Below are 16,460 nucleotides of genomic sequence, written 5' to 3' on the forward strand. Positions count from 1 at the left end.
TCTGACGAGATCTGGATCATACTGGGTGTTCAAAACAGGAACGAAGGTTCGGATGAGTGACGGAACTGCTATTTTGACATCATAAATGACTTTGGGGTTGATAAGACATATTAGGTTCTTGAGTTTTGGGAGACGTCTAGAGGCGAATATAGTAAAGTCTAGGTGAAACTCGAAGGAGTAGAAGAAAGAGTCTGTTAAAGTTATGTCGTAGTTGCAGGGTTTGGACAGATCCATGTGGAGAATAATTTCAAATGAGTCACAATAACCGTACTTGAAGTAGATCTGGTGGATAGCTAAAGCGTTTAGATCGACTCCATAGTTAAGCATGCAACAGATCAGCTGAGTGATGGCCTCCAAAGAATTATCAGTGTAATCGAAAATGTCGATGATGTAGTTAATAAGAAGCGAGTCTTTGGCGTGGATTTGGTCCACAAGAGTATCAGCCACAGTACTGTCAAACAACGCCAACAAATTTTTCGTTACAGCTTTTAAATTCTTGAAGTATTCGCAGTCGAGGATGTCGATTTCGTACGTCTCTTTTTGTAAACAATGTTATAATTATATTCTTCTAATTTAAGTCTCCATCTTACTAATCTGCAGTTCGTCTCTTTCAGGCTAAACAGCCACTGTAGCGGTTTATGGTCTGTTATTATTGTGAATTTTTGCCCGAATAAGTAGGGTCGCTGTATTTTTCCTTGGCTTAATATAGCACCAATTGCCACATTTGATGCATCTGTCGTTAGATTAAACGGTTTGTCGAAATCAGGGTATTGAAGTGGGGATAATAAAGTTCTGCAATCCATGGTCTTAATATAGAAATATTACGTCCTGTATGAATTAAGAGTTTAATTGGAGGGTTATTGATTTTTACACATGGTAATAAATTGCAAAAGTTATGTTATTTGTTTCTGTTATTATCTCGGATCTTAAAATAGGCTGTTTGATGGGAAATTTGGTTCGGTATTTGTTCGATATCGTCATTATTAGTTTCCTGATAATCATAGTCTGTTTGATATGAAAGTTTGTCATCTATTTGATATAATTCTTCGGATATGAAGTTTTGATTGGGTTTAGAGGGGTTATGATAGTAATTACGGAGATTGAAATTTTGAGGAGACCTGTATGTAATTGACATGGGCTGTATTTGGGTTTTAATCGTGGAGACTCGAGATGTTGTTGACATCGGGGTTGACATTTTGACATTTTTGTTAGATGTGTCTTCTAGTAATATAGCAAAAATTAACTGATTCTCAAGCACAAAACGTGCGAATATACTCAGATAAACTTTAAACACAGAGTCCTATCGAGAAATAAATAGTTTGTCCAAAAAATATAAATAGAAGGTAACTTAGCGCAGAACATCTTTGTTAATTAGTACTGACTTGTTTGTTCGAACAGGTTTTTAACTTACTACAAAATTAAGACATTTTACAATTTATACCTTAGAAAGGTATCATACTAGTGGGAGCTGGCCAGTAAAAACAGCAATAAATGCTCGTCTTATTTATTTATCACAAAATCTGAAACTCCAACTTGGAAGGGGTCAAAAACAGTCTTGTAGTTTATAAAATATAATAATTCCAAAACATTAGTAAAAACTAGAAAATATTTTTTCAAAAATAAAATCTTAATCTCTATAATCACATTAATTTTTTGATCTAATGGTTATGACACAGAGGATACAGAGTCCTTTTGAAAGATATAATATCTTTGAAGTCAGACTGAATCGGAAGAGTTTGAAGTACCTTATAATACTGAACGTTATTTCTAGGCCTGTACGTCTTAATAATGATCTCTCTAACACGTTTTTTGCAAAGTTCCATTAGCATAGGAACCACTGGATATTTATCAGGATCCATGAAGGACTTTAACTCGTCGTTTTTGAACCATACTCAGTCAGATCGAAAATGGAGGCTTTGACGGGTTCTCGTAAGGCGAAATTAGCAAACACCAGGAAGATAACGTTTCTGACGAGATCTGGATCATACTGGGTGTTCAAAACAGGAACGAAGGTTCGGATGAGCGACGGAACTGCTATTTTGACGTCATAAATGACTTTGGGGATGATAAGACACATTAGGTTCTTGAGTTTTGGGAGGCGTCTAGAGGTGAATATAGTAAAGTCTAAGTCGGACTCGAAGGAGTAGAAGAAAGAGTCTGTTAAAGTTATATGGGTTTGGACAGATCCATGTGGAAAAGAATTTCGAATAAGTCGCAATAACCGTACGTGAAGTAGATCTGGTGGATAGCTAAAGCGTTTAGATCGCCTCTATAGCTAAGCATGCAACAGCTCAGCTGAGTGATGGCCTCCAAAGAATTATCAGTGTAATCGGAAATGTCGATGATGTAGTTAATAAGAAGCGAGTCTTTTGCGTGGATTTGGTCCACAAGAGTGTCAGCCACAGTACTGTCAAACAACGCCAACAAATTTTTCGTTACAGCTTCCAAATTCTTGAAGTATTCGCAGTCGAGGATGTCGATTTCGTACGTCTCGAATATCTCCTCGATGACAAAATCAAACTTCTTGATGAAGAGAATGAAGAATTCTGGGTAGTCTTTAATGGTGCAAAGAAACTCTTTAGCGTCAGGCTCGTTGTAATTAACCCCAGAAGCAATTTCCACCAGGTGAGAAAACGGCAAAGATTTCCCCTCCAAGGCTTTAATGAACGTCTTCAAGCTGAAATTCTTCTCGTAACCCTCCAACTTGTGAAGAAATATTTCCTGTACCTCTGGCTTGTCGCTCGAGCACGCAGCTATGTCGAAACACGTGATCACCTCAAAGGGCTCCCTTAGCGACAAATACGTCAGAAATACGCACCAGCCCTTTTCGATTTTGAGATAGTCGGCTTTGATGTTGGGGTCTGCGCCGAAAAAGAGCAGCATCCAGATCTCGTCGATGAGCCCCCGTTCGCAGGCCCAGTGTAGAGGTGTTTCTGCTTTGGAGTTTTGGCCGTTGACGTTGAGGCCGTGTTCGATGAGGCACTCGGCCACTTGGATCCAGTCGTTACCCACGGCCCAGTGTAGTAACGTGCTTCTGTCGTCGAAATTGGCAAAAATATCACACCCTGCTTCTATCAGTCTGAATACGTAGTCTTCCGAATACGAGTCGTACATGAAGGCCTTCATCAAGGGAGTATTGCCTCTGCAGTTTCGGGAGTTTCTGGGGACTTCCTTCAGGCTGAGGAGATAATCCAGAACGTCGTACCTGGAAATGGTTTATGATTAAACTTGACTGGGTTTTGCGAGGAGGTTACATGTCGTGTCTTTGTTGGTTCATCACTGCTAGGTAGAGAAGCGAGTTTTTGTTGCTATGACAGGAAGCGAAGCGTTTTCCGGTCTTTTTCAGCTGTTCGAGTTGGTCTAGGAGGTCATTGTGTTGCACTGTTTGTTTTTTAAATATCTAACATACGATCTGAAATTAAAGGATCATTTTAATTTTTTTATTTCTTAAAAAGGAAATCTTCTCTTAAAATCAATTTTTCTGTAAATTTCGTAAGTAAGTTGTCGTAAAATGGGCAACTATTCATCCCATCTCTCGTTCATTGCTATTCAGTCAATTACTATTACGGCTCACAATCGTTGTTCAGCGAATCCGCCCCCGCACTATCGATTGTCCCCTCTCCCGGCGGCGGCCGCGTCAACATGCAAACCTTGATCTGTCCTAAATCCAAATCCAAACAGTGCGTGCAGTGATAACCACGATGGCAATAGACAAGCTCGCGGCTCTCCAGGCCGCCCAGGACGAGTCCGACCCCGAGGACACCTACGAGCTGCTGTGCGAGAATAACCCGACGATGGAGGCCTTGTTCAACGAGATCCAAGCCATCCGCGAGATGCTCAGCCACATCGAGGAGTGCGTCAAGGAGGTGAAGGAGCTGCACAGCACCTTGCTGATGGCACCGCAAGGCGACCCCAAGGATCAGCAACGTCTGGAGGACCTCGAGGCCGAGATCAAGCAGAATGCCAACCGTGTCCGATCCAAGCTCAAGCAGATGGAGCCCGAGGACAAAGGGGAGACTTCCTCGGCGGAGTCGCGGATGCGGATGGCGCAGCACATGACGCTGACCAAGAAGTTGAAGGAGATCATTACGGACTACACTAAGGCGCAGGTGGAGAGTCACTGCAAGTAGGGGGTGCGGGGGCGTAACGCAAATCCTGGATTTACCCATACGCTTGCTGGCGAAGCTTTGTATTGAGTATTTCACTTGTTGAATAGTTACAGTCGTTGTGAAAATAAACCGAATTTCACTACTCATTAGTTAGAAATGTGTGGTTAAGGACACAACAGAAAGCTAAAGTCATTTCAGGAACAATTAAAATTTGAATGCAAATCTCTAACAATTTATAATAGGGACACATTTAGTTTTCCTTTTTGTCTTTTCTAAAACTAATAACGTCACGAGGACAACCACAAGTCGACAAATACAGTAAATAGTATCTGTATTATGCCAAACATTAAGGTTTAGATTTTCAGAAATGTGTCAAGACTTAACAAAACTACCGAGAGGAAGGAATTTTGTTTTGCTTTGCTTGCTCCATTCTCGCAATTTTGGCTTTTAAACTGTTTAAATGAATATTCATACATTTTGACAATTTAGACTTTTACATTTGAAATTGGAATCATTTATCACTTCTATTACAGTTTTGAAGACATACGAAGGAAAAAAAGTTACCTATATTTCGAAATGATAATAATCATAGCTTATTAAAGAGGTGCCGATGTTCGACTATTATGTTGATCTTCCGTATAATCAGAATTCGCGGTTCATGTCCTCGAAAAACTTCATTACGTCATATCAGAAGAAGTACTGCACAACTACTTTTAACTTTACACATATGCCTGATAGTGTTAGTCACATAAAGTAAAATACACTTTGAACATACAAAAACCTCAAGTTTCCTTAAAATAAATTAAAATAAAAAAATTTGAACCATAGCGAGAGAAAAAAGTTTCGGCTCTGGTATGGTTAACATATTGAGTTACCGTGCTCTTTTGCCTTATTCTTAACCCTGCTCCTGAAGATGCCACTTACGAAAGTGTGCGAAACGTTGAGCCCAAAAACTCAATTAACAGCGTACCACCCCGGAAAATGATCATGTAACGATGATTATGAATTGATAAGTTTTAAATCAAGACGAATTCAAATGCACCGTGGAAAATATTCGTGGAATAAATTTAGTAATTTGAAAACTCTTCCAATAATAAAAATATTTTTATTCCAGCTGTATGTCGTCAAGTTACGACGTAAGTTCAAAAATATATTACTACTTATCTTTGTTTTTGCTGATGGCATCTTGGGCACCAAAGACACCAAAAAAATCCGCATCGTGTTACTCCATTACACGCTAGAAAAATAGCTGTTCTTGGCTTTTTCGTACTATGTAGAGTTCAAGGAGTGCTCGTTTACCTCTTAGCATGAAAGTTCTTAGTAACTTCGGCATCATTTTCGCATGGTGGGTGTAGATATTGGGTGAAAGCACACCGTGTTTGGCTTTCTTCTTTCTTATTTGAAAGCTTCTAACTTTTTAATTACGAAGTCATCCAAAAGACTTCTGATCTGGGAAAGGTTAAATATTTTATTTTGTCAAGGGATCTTGTTAGATTTTCGCAAAACCAGTGTAGTTCTATTTGGCTAGGGAACATTAGGTCATGTAGCACAGAATGAATATTGGTCTTGGGAGTAAATTTTTCAGTTTTTTGTTTTTCTAGTGTAAACTGAGGCTTGCAGGCTTTTCGTTTCCGTCAGATGGACTGTTGGTGATTTTTTTTTAATAAATAACGTTACGTTATCTAATTCTGTAACTACAAGTGGTATGAATATAATGTGATTGCTATATTACCGAAAACTAAATTAACCTCTTCAGGGCACAAACTGGTGCTTCCATGAATGGCACATTACTTGTTGCTAGCATTGATCTTAACATTTAGCTTGTTCATACTTGCACTTGCAATTGTCATAGAGCTTTAATGCAATGTTTTATATAGAGTGCGTTTACCGAATAGATAGAGTCATTACGTGTCTATAAAGTGAGCGTTCAAGATTACACGATCACCTCATAATTAAACGTGTAAGAAAACTGTGGCGGGATATTTGAAAATATATTTATAATAAATGCATGTTATACACCTTGCAGTTGAAATAACATACAGTATCTCTCAGTTCTTCCTATCCGATTCTGAGATAAGGGTAAAAAACTAGTTTAACAAGTGGCATGGTATTCAAACCGAATTATGTTATCACAACGGATATTTAAATCCCTTAATAGCAAGTTTTAAATTTTTAAATCGGATTTCACGCACTTTTACAACTCCATTTGTTCGGTAAACGGAGTATAGTTCATACGTATCCTTCTTTTTCTGTAAGTGTAGTAATGCCAAAAGTAATTAACGTTCTGCTTCATAAGCACATGTTTAACTTAATAACTGCTTCCAGTAACCACCCCAACGTTCTAGGTGAATTACAGCGCCCTCTGCAAAGCCCGGCTGATTCGCCAACTGGAAATCGTCGGCAAGCAGTGCACAAACGAAGAGGTCGACGAGATGCTGGAAAACGGGGATGTTTCCGTCTTCACCTTCGAAATCACGACTGACACCCGGGTGGCAAAGCAGCAACTAGCCGACATCGAGGCCAGACATGCCGACCTGATGAAGCTGGAAACGTCCATCAAAGAGTTGCACCACATGTTCCTGGATATGGCGATGCTGGTGGAAGGCCAGGGAGAATTGATGGATCGAATCGAGTATCAGGTCGGACTGACAAAGGATTACGTCGAAGAAGGCACGAGGGAACTGAACCAAGCCGCAAGGGCAAAAGACAAGGCTCGAAAGAAGAAAATCATGATTGTAGTGTGCCTTACGATAACTGGTATTGTTACGTTCGGTATTACAGGAGGAATGTTATTTTAAATTGTCGGTGTGACAAAATGAGTGGTGACGTCAAGATGCTGGTTTTGAGGGTGATGGAAAGAGGTAAGAGGTTCTGGGGTTTCCGGGCAGGATCATCAGAAAAAACTAGAACTCACATAATGCTGACGTCATCACTTATTTTGTCTATCACGATAGATATATAGACTTTACTATACGAAAAAGTCTGCCTCAAGTACTTAAGTAGTGTAGCTAGCTATAGTTTCCCATTTTTTCGTATAGAAAAGTCGATTTCACGCAATGTGCCATGTTTTACGTCAATTACATGGTGTCGTCAATTTCACGTGAACAAGTGGTTATTAATTACGTCATATTCACGAAAAATTTGACGTGCTATTGACATTAGTAATGATGGTCAAATGTCCCGTCCGAGTGACGTCATCTTGTAACGAACTGTTACTGACTGAATTATTGACTTAATGGAAACGTCATTTATTGTCCATTTTAAGACGCTTCCTATATTTTGCTACCTTGGGTTTTTAGAAAGAAATATGGAATGAAATGAAACACTAAATAATTTCATATTTTTATATTGTTTACCCTAAATAAAGTTTTTTATAATTCGATTAATTAACAATAATTAAAGATAAATCAACCTTAGGAACACAAAAATACATATGTACGAGTACATAACATTATAAGAAAACTGTAACAAAACTTTCCAACAGATTCCAAATATCATTATTAGTAAAACAAAAATTAAAAAAAAATTACTTTGTGAAATCTTTTCAACGTTACTTCTGCCACCTTGTGAAATTGTCGTTCCCTTACCAAATCTTTAAGTTTTGCGAAACATTGTGATAAAAATAAATACCATGTAATACTATAGACCTAACCTAACGTAACACTTGCCGGTCACCGAAGGTTGTCGCATATTTTTCGAAGGAGTTGTTTTTAAGAATGAACTGATGCGTGTTTTGCTTGATAATCTCGTATTTTATACGTATTGTTTAAAATATAGACGTGTAAATATCCGTTATTTGAATATTATGTAATGAGAATAACGGATAGTAAGTGCCAATCAAATGTGCCAATTAACCGCCATGACAATAAAATTTTGTAACGGAGGTTGGCATCATTTCTGTCCTCACGTTGACAGTTTTACTGTCGACTTACCTATTAAGTTTGTTGCGGTGTTTAGATATGTTTTAATGCTGCATTTAATCAACTGGTTTTTGTATAACATTGTTAAAATTTTTGAAAAATAAAAAAGAAATTTATATGGATTGATTTTCGTTTTCTTCTCGCCCTCATTTACGTATTCAGTACCAACCATATACTTCCCGTTGTAATGTAATGCTTTCTAAGTGCGGTAATTTCTATTAAGTCGAAATGGAGCATCCCAAAAACAAAAATTATTTACTTCTTTTTTGTAGGAGTTTTAGTAATGCTATGTCATGCCATGAGTTTAAAGAAAAAAAAAAAACTGTTTAATTTATAATTGACGACATATTAATTCAATCTCTAATATCTCTGTCCATTATCACTAAAAAGTGGCAAATCTGTATCATTTTTAAATTTCACAGTTCCTCACTTATACGAGTTCTCGTAGATGTTAAAATGCTTTAAAAATTAATAATGATTATTCAAACATCACAATTTTCGTGATGATCTTGATCAGATAAATCCTGAATTGCATCAAACATCGTCGTTTTTAATATTTGTTTGATTGATTCCCCATCACTTCCAGCTTGACGGGCCCCCAGGACATGTCACAATGCTGCCGATAGGGTTGTTGAGGAAGTCGAGCTGCTCGAAGGTCTTCATCTCGGGTTTTTGGATGCGGCCTGGGTGTAGTCGGAGATGCTGCACTCAGCACCAATGAATGGATCAATTTGTTAAATGTGTCGTGTAGTAATATATTTAGCAAATGTTATATGGATATACCGTGTGACACAGATGAACTTTAAACAAGAAAAATACACATTTTGTCCAAAAAATATAAATAGAAGGTAACTTAGCGAAGAACATCTTTGTTAATTAGTCCTGGTTTGTTTGTTAGAATAGGTTATTAACCTATAAGGCATTTTACAATTTATACCTTAGAAAGGTCTCATACTAGTGGGAGCTGGCCAGTAAAAACAGCAATAAATGCTCGTCTTATTTATTTATCACAAAATCCGAAACTCCAACTTGGAAGGGGTCAAAAACAGTCTTGTAGTTTATAAAATATAATAATTCCAAAACATTAGTAAAAATTAGAAAATATTTTTTTTTAAATAAAATCTTAATCTCTATAATCACATTCATTTTTTGATCTAATGGTTATGACACAGAGGATACAGAGTCCTTTTGAAAGATATAATATCTATGAAGTCTGACTGAATCGCAAGAGTTTGAAGTACCTACCTTATAATATTGAACGTTATTTTTAGGCCTGTACGTCTTAATAATGATCTCTCTAACACGTTTTCTGCAAAGTTCCATTAGAATAGGAACCACTGGGTACTTATCAGGATCCATGAAGGACTTTAACTCGTCGTTTTCGAACAATAACCCATACTCAGTCAGATCGAAAATGGAGGCTTTGACGGGTTCTCGTAAGGCGAAATTAGCAAACACCAGGAAGATAATGTTTCTGACGAGATCTGGATCATACTGGGTGTTCAAAACAGGAACGAAGGTTCGGATGAGCGACGGAACTGCTATTTTGACATCATAAATGACTTTGGGGATGATAAGACACATTAGGTTCTTGAGTTTTGGGAGACGCCTAGAGACGAATATAGTAAAGTCTAAGTGAGACTGGAAGAAGTAGAAGAAAGAGTCTGTTAAAGTTATGTCGTAGTTGCAGGGTTTGGACAGATCCATGTGGAGAAGAATTTCGAATAAGTCGCAATAACCGTACTTGAAATAGATCTGGTGGATAGCTAAAGCGTTTAGATCGACTCCATAGCTAAGCATGCAACCGATCAGCTGAGCGATGGCTTCCAAAGAATTATCAGTGTAATCGAAAATGTCGATGATGTAGTTAATAAGAAGCGAGTCTTTGGCGTGGATTTGGTCCACAAGAGTATCAGCCACAGTACTGTCAAACAACGCCAACAAATTTTTCGTTACAGCTTCCAAATTCTTCAAGTATTCGCAGTCGAGGATGTCGATTTCGTACGTCTCGAATATCTCCTCGATGACAAAATCAAACTTCTTGATGAAGAGAGTGAAGAACTCTGGGTAGTCCTTAATGGTGCAAAGAAACTCTTTAGCGTCAGGCTCGTTGTAGTTAACCCCAGAAGCAATTTCCACCAGGTGAGGAAACGGCAAAGATTTCCCCTCCAAAGCTTTAATGAACGTCTTCAAACTGAAATTCTTCTCGTAACCCTCCAATTTGTGAAGAAATATTTCCTGTACCTCTGGCTTGTCGCTCGAGCACGCAGCTATGTCGAAACACGTGATCACCTCAAAGGGCTCCCACAGCGACAAATACGTCAAAAATACGCACCAGCCCTTTCCGATTTTGAGATAGTCGGCTTTGATGTTGGGGCTGCGCCGAAAAAGAGCAGCATCCAGATTTCCTCGATGAGGCCCCGTTCGCAGGCCCAGTGTAGAGGGGTTTCTGCTTTAGACTTTTGGCCGTTCACGTTGAGGCCGTGTTCGATGAGGCACTCGGCCACTTGGATCCAGTCGTTACCCACGGCCCAGTGTAGTAACGTGCTTCTATCGTCGAAATTGGCAAAAATATCACACCCTGCTTCTATCAGTCTGAACACGGAGTCTTCTGAATACGAGTCGTGCATGAAGGCCTCCATCAAGGGAGTATTGCCTCTGCAGTTTCGGGAGTTTCTGGGGACTTCCTTCAGATTGAGAAGATAATCCAGAACGTCGTACCTGGAAATGGTTTATGATTAAACTTGACTGGGTTTTGCGAGGAGGTTACATGTCGTGTCTTTGTTGGTTCATCACTGCTAGGTAGAGAAGCGAGTTTTTGTTGCTATGACAGGAAGCGAAGCGTTTTCCGGTCTTTTTCAGCTGTTTGAGTTGGTTTAGGAGGTTATTGTGTTCCACTATTTGTTTTTTAAATATCTAACATATGATCTGAAATTAAAGGATCGTTTTAATTTTTTTATTTCTTAAAAAGGAAATCTTCTCTTAAAATCAATTTTTCTGTAAATTTCGTAAGTAAGTTGCCATAAAATGGGCAACTATTCATCCCCTCTCTCGTTCATTCCTATTCAGTCAATTACAATTACGGCTCACAACCGTTGTTGGGCGAATCCGCCCCCGCACTATCGATTGTCCCCTCTCCCGGCGCCGGCCGCGTCAGCATGCAAACCTTGATCTGTCCTAAATCCAAATCCAAACAGTGCGTGCAGTGATAACCACGATGGCAATAGACAAGCTCGCGGCTCTCCAGGCCGCCCAAGACGACTCCGACCCCGAGGACACCTACGACCTGCTGTGCGAGAATGACCCGACGATGGAGGCCTTGTTCAGCGAGATCCAAGTCATCCGCGAGATGCTCAGCCGCATCGAGGAGTGCGTCAAGGAGGTGAAGGAGCTGCACAGCACCTTGCTGACGGCACCGCAAAGCGACCCCAAGGATCAGCACCGTCTGGAGGACCTCGAGGCCGAGATCAAGCAGAATGCCAACCGGGTGCGATCCAAGCTCAAGCAGATGGAGCCTGAGGACGAAGGGGATACCTCCTCGGCGGAGTCGCGGATGCGGATGGCCCAGCACATGACGCTGACCAAGAAGATGAAGGAGATCATTACGGACTACACTAAGGCGCAGGTGGAGAGTCACTGCAAGTAGGGGGCGGGGGCGTAACGCAAATCCTGGATTTACCCATACGCTTGCTGGCGAAGCTTTGTATTGAGTATTTCACTTGTTGAATAGTTACAGTGGTTGTGAAAATAAACCGAATTTCACTATTCATTAGTTAGAAATGTGTGGTTAAGGACACCACAGAAGAAAATCTCTAACAATTTATAATAGGGACACATTTAGTTTTCCTTTTTGTCTTTTCTAAAACTAATAACGTCACAAGGATAACCACAAGTCGACAAATACAGTAAATAGTATCTGTATTATGTCAAACATTAAGGTTTAGATTTTCAGAAATGTGTCAAGACTTAACAAAAACTACCGAGAGGAAGGAATTTTGTTTTGCTTTATTTGCTCCATTCTCGCAATTTTGGCTTTTAAACTGTTTAAATGAATATTCATACATTTTGACAATTTAGACTTTTACATTTGAAATTGGATCCATTTTTCACTTCTATTACAGTTTTGAAGACATACGAAAGAAAAAAAGTTACCTATATTTCGAAATAATAATAATCATAGCTTATTAAAGAGGTGCCGATGTTCAACTATGATGTTGATCTTCCATATAATCAGAATTCGCGGTTCATGTCCTCGAAAAACTTCATTACGTCATCTCAGAAGAGGCACTGCACAACTACTTTCAACTTTACACATGTGACTGATAGTGGTAGTCACATCAAGTAAAATACACTTTGAACATACTGAAACCTCAAGATTCCTTAAAATAAATTAAAAATAAAAAAAACTGAACCATAGCGAGAAAAAAAAAAGAGTTTTGCATCTGGAATGGTTAACATATTGAGTTACCGTGCTCGTTTGCCTTATTCTTAACCCTGCTCCTGAAGATACCACTTACGAAAGTGTGCGAAACGTTGAGCCCAAAAACTCAATTAACACGGTTCCAACCCGGAAAACGATCATGTATTGATTCCGATCGTGCAAGCCTCCGAAATTATGAATTGATTGTTAAGTTTTAAATCTAGAGGAATTCAAATGCACCGTGGAAAATATTCATGGAATAAATTTAGTAATTTGAAAACTCTTCCAATAATAAAGATGTATTTATTCCAGCTGTATGTCGTCAAGTTACGACGTAAGTTCAGAAATATATTACTACTCATCTTTGTTTTTTGCTGATGGCATATTGGGCTACAATAGGACACAAAATATCCGCATCGTGTTACTCCACTACACGCTAGAATAATAGCTGCTCTTGGTTTTTTCGTACTATGTAGAGTTCAAGGAGTGCTTGTTTACCTCTTAGCATGAAAGTTCTGAACAATTTCCGCATAATTTTCGCATGGTGGGTGTAGATATTGGGTGAAAGCACAACGTATTTAGCTTTCTTCAGTCAAATTTGAAAGGTTTTTGCTTTTTAATTACGAAGTCTTCTAAAAGACTTCTGATCTGGGAAAGGTTAAATAATTTATTTTGTCAATGGATCTTGTTGGATTTTCACAAAACCAATGTAGTGCCATTTGGATAGGGAACTAGGTCATGTAGCACAGAATAGATATTGGCCTTGGAAGTGAATTTTTCATTTTTTTGTTTTTCTAGTGTAAACTGAGGCTTGCAGGCTTTTCGTTTCCGTCTGACTGTCTGTTGGTGATTTTTTTAAAATAATTAATGTCACGTTATCTAGTTTTGTAACTACAAGTTGTATGAATATAATGTGATTGCTATATTACCGAAAACTAAATTAACCTCATCAGGGCACAAATTGGTGCTTCCATGAATGGCATATTACTTGTTGCTAGCATTGATCTTAACATTTAGCTTGTTCATACTTGCACTTGTAATTGTCATAGCTTCCATGCAATAGTTTATATGTAGAGCGTTTACCGAATAGATGGTGTCATCACATGTCTACAAAGTGAGCGTCCAAGATTACACGATAACCTCAAAATTAAACGTATAATGAAACTGTGCCGGGATAATTGAAAATATCTTTATAAATGCATCTTATAGACCTTGTTGTTGAAATAACATACAGTATGATCCAAAATCTTTCTCGTGAGAAGAGAGAATAGAAAACCAATTATCATGTGGCTTTCTCACTTCTTCCCATGCGATTCTGAGATACCTTAGGGTAAAAAACTAGTTTAATGCAAATTTGTTTCAAGGCATCAATCAGTTGCATGGTATTCAAAGCGAATTATGTTATCACAACGAATATTTAGCAAGTTTTAAATTTTTAAATCAGATTTCACGCACTTTTACAACTCCATCTGTTCGGTAAACGGAGTATAGTTCATACGTATCCTTTTTCTGTAATTGTAGTAATGGAAAAAGTAATTAACGTTCTGCTTCATAAGCACATGTTTAACTTAATAACTGCTTCCAGTAACCACCCCAACGTTCTAGGTGAATTACAGCGCCCTCTGCAAGGCCCGGCTGATTCGCCAGCTGGAAATCGTCGGCAAGCAGTGCACAAACGAGGAGGTCGACGAGATGCTGGAAAACGGGGATGTTTCCGTCTTCACCTTCGAAATCACGACTGACACCCGGGTAGCAAAGCAGCAATTAGCCGACATCGAGGCCAGACATGCCGACCTGATGAAGCTGGAAACGTCCATCAAAGAGTTGCACCACATGTTCCTGGATATGGCGATGCTGGTGGAAGGCCAGGGAGAATTGATGGATCGAATCGAGTATCAGGTCGGATTGACAAAGGATTACGTCGAAGAAGGCACGAGGGAACTGAACCAAGCCGCAAGGGCAAAAGACAAGGCTCGAAAGAAGAAAATCATGATTGTAGTGTGCCTTACGATAACTGGTATTGTTACGTTCGGTATTACAGGAGGAATGTTATTTTAAATTGTCGGTGTGACAAAATGAGTGGTGACGGCAAGGTGCTGGTTTTGAGGGTGATGGAAAGAGGTAAGAAGTTCTGGGGTTTCTGGGCAGGATCATCAGATAAAACTAGAACTCACATAATGCTGACGTCATCACTTATTTTGTCTATCACGATAGATACATAGACTTTACTATACGAAAAAGTCTGCCTCAAGTACTTAAGTAGTGTAGCTAGCTATAGTTTCCCATTTTTTCGTATAGAAAAGTCGATTTCACGCAATGTGCCATGTTTTACGTCAATTACATGGTGTCGTCAATTTTACGTGAACAAATGGTTATTAATTACGTCATATTCACGAAAAATTTGGCGTTAGTAATGATAGTCAAATGTCCCGTCCTAGTGACGTCATCTTGTAACGAACTGTTACTGACTGAATTATTGACTTATTGGAAACGTCATTTATTGTCCATTTTAAGACGCTTCCTATATTTTGCTACCTTGGGTTTTTAGAACGAAATATGGAATGAAATGAAACACTAAATAATTTCATATTTTTATATTGTTGACCCTAAATAAAGTTTTTTATAATTCGATATAATTAACAATAATTAAAGATAAATCAACCTTAAGAACACAAAAATACATATGTACAAGTACACAACATTATAAGAAAACTGTAATCAAACTTTTGTGATTAAATTGTCTTTCCCTTACCAAATTTTTATGTTTTGCGAAACACTGTGATAAAAATAAATACTATGTAATACTATAGACCTAACCTAACCTAACGTAACACTTACCGGTCTTTTACCGAAGGTTGTCGCATATTTTTCGATGGAGTTGTTATTAAAAGAATGAACTGATGCGCGTTTTGCTTGATAATCTCGTATTTTATACGTATTGTTTAAAATATAGACGTGTAAATATCCGTTATTTGAATATTATGTAATGAGAATAACGGATAGTAAGTGCCAATCAAATGTGCCAATTAACCGCCATGACAATAAAATTTTGTAACGGAGGTTGGCATCACTTCTGTCCTCACGTTGACAGTTTTACTGTCGACTTACCTATTAAGTTTGTTGCGGTGTTTAGATATGTTTTAATGCTGCATTTAATCAACTGGTTTTTGTATAACATTGTTAAAATTTTTGAAAAATAAAAAAGAAATTTATATGGATTGATTTTCGTTTTCTTCTCGCCCTCATTTACGTATTCAGTACCAACCATATACTTCCACAGTTGTAATGTAATGCTTTCTAAGTGTGGTAATTTCTATTAAGTCGAAATGGAGACTCAAAAAAAAAACAAAAATTATTTACTTCTTTTTCGTAGGAGTTTTAGTAATGTTATGGCATGCCATGAGTTTAAATAAAAAAAAACTGTTTAATTTATAATTGATGACATATTAAGTCAATCTCTAATATCTCTGTCCATTATCACTAAAAAGTGGCAAATCTGTTAACATTTTCAAATTTCACAGTTCCTCACGAGTTCTCCTAGGTGTTAAAATGCTTTAAAAATTAATGATTATTCAACATCACAAGTTTCGTGATGATCATGATCAGATAAATCCTGAATTGCCGTTGTTTTTAATATTTGTTTGATTGATTCTCCATCACTTCCAGCTTGACGGGCCCCCAGGACATGTCACAATGCTGCTGTTAGGGGTGTTGAGGAAGTCGAGCTGCTCGAAGGTCTTCATCTCGGGTTTTTGGATACGGCCTGGGTGTAGTCGGAGATGCTGCACCCAGCACCAATCAATGGATGAATTTGTTAAATGTTTCGTCTAGTAATATATTCAGCAAATGTTATGTGGATATACCGTGTGACGCAGATGAACTTTAAACAAAAAGTCCTCTAGAAAAATACACAGTTTGTCCAAAAAATATAAATAGAAGGTAACTTAGCGAAAAATATCTTTGTTAATTAGTCCTGACTTGTTTGTTACAATAGGTTATTAACTTACTACA

The 16,460-nt window shown here is 38.2% G+C and overlaps 3 protein-coding genes across 3 annotated transcripts; 2 read left to right on the plus strand and 1 right to left on the minus strand.

The window, feature by feature from the left end:
• Nucleotides 1–2,166: 2,166 nt before the first annotated feature.
• On the minus strand, nt 2,167–3,453 carry LOC135123236 (uncharacterized). The gene is made up of 2 exons (XM_064047729.1): nt 3,255–3,453; nt 2,167–3,205 (listed from the first exon to the last, which is right to left on the minus strand). Exons 1-2 carry the CDS (start codon nt 3,275–3,277, stop codon nt 2,167–2,169), a joined length of 1,062 nt encoding a protein of 353 aa, XP_063903799.1. The 5' UTR covers nt 3,278–3,453.
• A 126-nt stretch (nt 3,454–3,579) lies between these two features.
• On the plus strand, nt 3,580–8,145 carry LOC135123392 (syntaxin-like). The gene is made up of 2 exons (XM_064047998.1): nt 3,580–4,109; nt 6,455–8,145. Exons 1-2 carry the CDS (start codon nt 3,702–3,704, stop codon nt 6,905–6,907), a joined length of 861 nt encoding a protein of 286 aa, XP_063904068.1. The 5' UTR covers nt 3,580–3,701; the 3' UTR covers nt 6,908–8,145.
• Nucleotides 8,146–11,131: 2,986 nt separating this feature from the next.
• On the plus strand, nt 11,132–15,578 carry LOC135123391 (syntaxin-like). Its single transcript, XM_064047996.1, has 2 exons — nt 11,132–11,654; nt 14,055–15,578. The coding sequence occupies exons 1-2, from the start codon at nt 11,247–11,249 to the stop codon at nt 14,505–14,507; spliced, it is 861 nt and encodes a 286-aa protein (XP_063904066.1). The 5' UTR covers nt 11,132–11,246; the 3' UTR covers nt 14,508–15,578.
• The last annotated feature ends 882 nt before the right edge of the window (nt 15,579–16,460 follow it).

Source organism: Zophobas morio, unplaced genomic scaffold (genome assembly GCF_036711695.1).
Source record: "Zophobas morio isolate AGI-343-1 ecotype UQ-CSIRO unplaced genomic scaffold, CSIRO_AGI_Zmor_V1 ptg000006l, whole genome shotgun sequence".
Classification (NCBI taxonomy): Eukaryota; Metazoa; Arthropoda; class Insecta; order Coleoptera; family Tenebrionidae; genus Zophobas; species Zophobas morio.

Bases quoted from the DNA above. Each gene is read 5' to 3' on its own strand.
- LOC135123236 (XM_064047729.1), bottom strand. From the start codon at position 3,277: ATGAACCAACAAAGACACGACAT. The intron at 3,206-3,254 runs GTAACCTCCTCG...AACCATTTCCAG, and splicing joins AACCAACAAAGACACGACAT to GTACGACGTTCTGGATTATC.
- LOC135123392 (XM_064047998.1), top strand. From the start codon at position 3,702: ATGGCAATAGACAAGCTCGCGGCTCTCCAGGCCGCCCAGGACGAGTCC. The intron at 4,110-6,454 runs GTGGAGAGTCAC...CCAACGTTCTAG, and splicing joins CGGACTACACTAAGGCGCAG to GTGAATTACAGCGCCCTCTG.
- LOC135123391 (XM_064047996.1), top strand. From the start codon at position 11,247: ATGGCAATAGACAAGCTCGCGGCTCTCCAGGCCGCCCAAGACGACTCC. The intron at 11,655-14,054 runs GTGGAGAGTCAC...CCAACGTTCTAG, and splicing joins CGGACTACACTAAGGCGCAG to GTGAATTACAGCGCCCTCTG.